Raw genomic sequence first — 5752 nt, 5'->3', positions numbered from 1 at the left:
GATTAATGGATGTGTAACTGTTATAAACAACAACAAATTGAAATGAGAATGTACTGTGAAATCATGAAATGGAAATGGGATCATTGATATATCTGCATAACCGTGTACTCCAAATAGTATATCAAACGATAACGAATACAATATTTGTTTTGTATGTTTAATAACTAATTTGCAGTCAAAACTTCAAGTTGTATATTAAAAAATAGTAGTACAATATTTTGTTTTGTATGTTTAATAACTGCAAATAGCTTTACTAGTATGCACATATATAATAAAAGCTCCAAAATTTGTAGGTTTCTGCCCCCCAAAAGAAAGTTACGAGCATATCAAAAAAGTCCTATACGCATATTACTATTTTTTTAATGAAGTACGCATATTACTAAAAATAAATGTTCATAGGTTTACGCCTATAAGTCAAAGAGCAGAATCATATCATGATGACTAGCTTTCTTGTGATAGATACGATCATTTTCAATTTAACAGATTTTTTTTTAAAAAGTAATGATTATAGATCATTCAATATCAAAAAGATTTATCCAAATCCAATATCGGATGATTATTCAAACGCAAGCACACTCCGCATGCATTTTCATGTCGCAAATTACACACTCACCAATCACAAAGTTACATTTTCCTGTTGAAAAGTTTATTTACACACAACATTTAGATACCTCATCCATAAACCTTTTGCAGATTCATAGTGTATCTAATCATTTTTAGTACCTGAACAGATTGATAAATGTTGACAATTATAATTAATAAGTTAACAACCTCACGAAAATAAAAGAAAAAAAGAAAAGGTTAAAAAGAAACAACATAAACACAAAATATAAATAATAAGTCATGCATACATAGTGTCATAATTGTTTAAAGAGACATCATCACATTTGTCAACATATTACACATATTGACCCTCTAGATTTAACAAACCTTAGTGAGAAAAAACAGCATCCTAACCTTAATATATAACATAACAATACATCATCCCTTTCTTCTTCTTTCACAAACAAACATCTTCTTCACACGAAGGACCAGTTCACCAGGATGAAAGCCAAGCAGTGATTCGACTCACTGTCGTCGAGAACTTTCCACACCGTCGCTTGCTCATACGAAACTGGTCTCCCCATGCTCGACACACATATTCCCGCCGGAAGATTAGCATATCCCTAAAGATTCCATCCAAAATTTAGAAGTGTTTTCCAGGAAAAAAATAACTAACAACTTTTCGAGGAAAAAAGAAAGCAAAAGAAAATACCTGCTGCATGATCTTAGCGAACTCAGAACAAAGAGCTTTACGACCAGAGTCATCTAGAGTCTTGTCCAGCATTATGTCCTGAAGTGCCACCAGTGTTGTTTCAAGCATGTCTAAACCGGCTTGGTTCGCAAATGTAAATACCGGTGAGGCCTGATAAACCAAGAAAAAAAAAGAAATTAATACTTCACCTAAATATATCTAACCCGGTTCTAAACCGATCCAGACCAAATCAAACATCTGAACACTAGACCAAAAACAATAAACCGAGTAAAATCTTACATTAGTTTTGAGGGAGCAGCACAAGATGGCATCAGAATGGTTCCAGAGTTGCTTAAGCAATGTGTCTCCATCACAACCTTGAGTATCAGCTCCGAACATGTTTGCTCCCGTATGAAGGCTAAACCATCCAAAAAAGAAACAAATAAGAAACATGTGACTCAAGATTAACAAGTTCCGAGAAGAGTTAGTTAGTTACTTGTAACTGCGGGAGATCCAACGGGCCAGAGTGAGAGCTTCAGGGGAAGTGGGAAACTGCATCGAGCCAGGACGTGGCGTAATTGCTAAAGCAACTCTCTGAATCGAACCAACAACATTCCTCACGTACTGCCTCGCCATTGTAGCAACGTTGTCTCTTGAATGGTTATCAAATGTGAACTGGAAGGCTATGGTTAAGACCAATCTTGAGTTTGTTTCTGCATCGGTTTTGGTGGAACCATCTAGAGATGATGCTAGATCCCTTGTTCGATTCACAGATAGATGATCACTCTGTTCAAAAACCAAAAGAAAGAAAGATTGAGTGTAGAGTCAATTGGACTATAAAGAGGACATATCAAATGTCTATGTATATTTACCGGAGAAGTTTTATGGTCAAGGGGAATGACACGGAAGCCAGAAGGAAGCAAAGGTGCATCGTCAGCAAAGGATTCATCAATAGGTGCAAAGACTAGCTGTGCACAACCTCCAACCACATTCTCATCAACACCGCTGCAAAGCTGCAGTAAGTACATATCCCGAGATAAGCCCATGTCTTCGGGTGAGTAAGCATGACCTCCGAGTCTGACCACTTCCAGAAACTGAATACAAAACATGATTATAGGCTGCATGGTTAAAGAAGAGACAACAAGGACAAGTCTCTTATTATACCTCTTCATGTTCGAGTGTCTGTGCGAGAGGAAGGATGACTTGGTTACTTGGGAACCCACCGGTTCTAACGCATGGAACAGCGAATGGAGTTGCTCTGAGAGATGCAGCACAGTAAGCATCAACGCCATAGTCTGCCCACTCAGCTCGGTGTTCTCTCAAGAACCGAATCAGTACAAGAGGTGGCACATTCTTCACGAAAAGAACATAAATTAGAAAATGCACTTAAAGACATTAACAAAACTATCTCAAATCATGATTATAAGTAGTACCTGCAACAGCATAGAAGCTTTGGCGCAGAGGACACCGCTTCCAAAGCTCGGAAGAAAAGAGTTTCCGTACTGAGAGCCAGCGAATTTAGAAGAGGAAGAGTTGATCATTATAGTAATATCCTCTCCTCCATCACTACTCATTGGAGACCATCCATCATCCGCAAAACCATTCACAGCATCATTGAAACCCCTGAGTTTTCAGAAGTAAACCAATTTAGAACAATGCTTTTGGGATATAGTAAAACTACGCTTAACATCGAGGAAAATGTATATTACCGGCAGAGTCTTTGGCTAAAAGTTCTTAAGACTGCAGGCTGGCGTCCACCACTGAACTGAACTTCTCCACTAGTCTCTTGAGCAATTTGCCTCACATGTCTCAAAGCCTGAAAATGTGAAAGTAAAACTAAGAAACACAAAGCTTAATAAAGGTCACTGGTGCGTTTGGTTTATAAAAGGAACTTACAGCAACTGTCATTTTCTGAGCGAGAATTTTAGAAGACTCATAGAGAGGCCTCAGGACTTCAGGAACACTTGAAACCTACCCCAAAACAAAACAAACAAAAACTAGCAATCAACAAAAAAAACAGGAGTAATAATGTGTTTTTATTAAATGAAAAGATGCTTACATCCAAATCAACATGATCAACAATGTGGATGATGGAACCACCACCGTCACAAGGACGGATGAGAAACCCGCTTGAAAGCATTTTAGCTCTCACAAAGCTCGAAGAAAGTGGACCATTGGGGCCACCAGTTGCAGCAGTGAGTGACTTCTCACAAACCTGAAAAGACGAAAGCATATTATATATAAGGGAAGAAAATCTAATTAAGAAAGAGAATAAAGGGAGGGTGGTTTTTAAGACTCACCACATAGCTTCCATCTTCTAGACTAGTACTGTATCTCAGGGTCCAAAAGTCACGAGCTGCTGCTAGTGTTGTGGGAGCATAAATCTGACAACGCGCCAAAAGAACAGCAGTCAGAAAGATTCTAGAAGGAAATAAACAGAGGAGAATGATAAGATTTATGAAACAGACCTGAGTGTTGATGAGCTCGATAGTACCACCATTTCCAGTGGGTATAACACTCAGAGTCTCAACACTTCGACAGTCACGGAACCAAGATGGACGATCTTTGAGGATTTCAGCAACCTAAACCACAGTACTTCAAACTTTAGACTGCCTTCTTACAAAAAAAAATGTATATAGAGAGATAAAACAAAATATGCAATTACCTTCATGGGTTCTAAACTCACGAGGCCACAGGCACGTGCTGCTATTCCACTGCAGTTGCGTGAAACAGCGACGATGCCAATCGAATCCGGACCAGGCTATTTATACATTACCAGAGAAAATACATATTAGCAAAACCCTCAAAAAAGATTACTTCATTAGAACAAATGAAACCCTTTATATAATACCTTCATCCCAATCATCTGAACCCAGTCGACAGCAGTTCCTGTAGCCTTGCAAAGGAACTCCGCCAAGGTCTCCTCCGCAATCGAGAGAAGACTGTGCATTAATAATGTTCAAACAAAACCATTTTAGTCTACCAGTGAGAAAGAAACTCTAAATAAATAAACAAGAGGCTTCCTTACCCAGCTGGGTTGTTAGCATCACGTTGAGGATGCTGATGTGTTGGGTTTTGCTGCTGACGTTGCTGACCACTCACGACCACAGATTCACAGCCGTTGTCTGTGGTCGTCCCAGTTGCCTATGAGACCATACACAGAAGAGCTAGACCAGTCATTTTCTAACTACAGAATAATTCACTCTTTAAACAAATTTAACTTCTTCATTGCATTGCATTGCATTGCATTGCATTGAATTCAAATACTTACAGTGTTGATTCGGTGTTTCATGAACCCATTCTCGTAAACCAAGTGGGAGACTTGCTTCTGCAAACGGTCATTCTCCTCCATCAAAAGCTTGTTCATAGCACTCAGCTTTCTGTTCACTGTCTGAAGCCGAGCAGATTCTTTCCTCTGCTTCTCTCGACATCTAACAATTTCAAAACAACCAATAAAAAAGAATAAACTTCAAAAAGAAACAGCTAAAGACAAAACAGCAGTAGTATGATAAATGTGTTGAACAGTTTGAGAAATGAACAGAAGACAGAGCAAAGAAACATGCTTTTTGCTTTTAGAATCATACCAGAATGAATGACATAAAGAACACATAAAAGATAAACGTAATTTCCAACATATTCCTCTCCAGCAAAAAAAATTATTAAAACATTTCAATAAAGAAAAAAAGAGTTTATAAAAAAAAACAGTTTTGATTAGCTGTCATTCAACTTTTAACTAAGCAAGTGAAACTAATTTCCCTTTGATATATTATTATAGAACATAGATCTGAAAATTCAAAAGCTTAAAACTTGCCATGGAGAGAGACAAGACACAGAACTTAACCCAAAAAAAAAACATTTGTCAGAGTAGTTAAACATGTTGTCTTCAAACACGAACAACCAAAAAATAAAGAAGAAAATCAGACTTTAATTACAATCAGTTTACAAGTACAATTTTAATAAAAGATTGTTGTTTTTATAATTTAGACCTGCGATTCTGGAACCAGACTTTGATCTGTCGAGGCTCGATGTTGCAGAGAATGGGGCATTCTCGAATGAGTTGCTGTCTACGGAGAGAGCTAGGTTTAGGGCACTCGGCGTAAACTCTCTCGAGAGCTTCGACTTGCTCAGGCGTGTATCTCACGTACTTGCCGGAGTCAAATCCTTTCTCAGGAGAGTCTCTATCGTCCATGGAGTGAGCCATCATCTTTTCAAGTCCAAAATTCACACAACAGAGCTTAAAAGAGAAAGAGAGAGAGAGAGGATAAAAATCAACACTTTTTAAAGGATTGATTCAAACGGGTAAGCCCTCTAAGTGGAGAGAGCTTTGTATGAAGTTCATGAGAGAATGGTTGGGGAAAAGAGAGAAGAAGAAGAAGAAGATGGAAAGTGGAAAAAAGAGCAAAGGGAAGGGAGATATGTAGTAGAGAGAGAGAGAAGTGAAGACACTAGTCTCGAGATTCTTTGTAAGAGAAAGAGAGAGAGAGGAAAATGCTGAAAAAGTAAAGTAAAGATTTTCCG

The 5752-nt window shown here is 38.1% G+C and overlaps 1 protein-coding gene across 1 annotated transcript; it reads right to left on the bottom strand.

Moving 5' to 3' along the window:
• Window positions 1-801: 801 nt before the first annotated feature.
• Window positions 802-5752, bottom strand: LOC103840390 (homeobox-leucine zipper protein ATHB-9). Its single transcript, XM_009116891.3, has 17 exons — window positions 5221-5752; window positions 4506-4665; window positions 4263-4378; window positions 4086-4176; window positions 3900-3995; window positions 3703-3816; window positions 3535-3618; window positions 3294-3449; window positions 3131-3205; window positions 2944-3050; window positions 2668-2857; window positions 2399-2587; window positions 2107-2328; window positions 1731-2020; window positions 1535-1652; window positions 1256-1405; window positions 802-1166 (listed from the first exon to the last, which is right to left on the bottom strand). The coding sequence occupies exons 1-17, from the start codon at window positions 5436-5438 to the stop codon at window positions 1020-1022; spliced, it is 2523 nt and encodes an 840-aa protein (XP_009115139.1). The 5' UTR covers window positions 5439-5752; the 3' UTR covers window positions 802-1019.

The sequence above is a fragment of the Brassica rapa genome, chromosome A09 (assembly GCF_000309985.2).
Source record: "Brassica rapa cultivar Chiifu-401-42 chromosome A09, CAAS_Brap_v3.01, whole genome shotgun sequence".
NCBI lineage: Eukaryota > Viridiplantae > Streptophyta > Magnoliopsida > Brassicales > Brassicaceae > Brassica > Brassica rapa.
The sequence above is the reverse complement of the archived record's forward strand: the minus strand, read 5'-3'. Positions and strand labels throughout refer to the sequence as shown.

Excerpts from the sequence above, each read along its gene's own strand:
- LOC103840390 (XM_009116891.3), bottom strand. The coding sequence starts at position 5,438 with ATGATGGCTCACTCCATGGACGATAGAGACTCTCCTGAGAAAGGATTT. Across the intron at positions 4,177-4,262 it reads GATGCTAACAACCCAGCTGG|TCTTCTCTCGATTGCGGAGG; the intron begins GTAAGGAAGCCT and ends ATTAATGCACAG. Across the intron at positions 3,817-3,899 it reads TGAGTTTAGAACCCATGAAG|GTTGCTGAAATCCTCAAAGA; the intron begins GTAATTGCATAT and ends ACTGTGGTTTAG.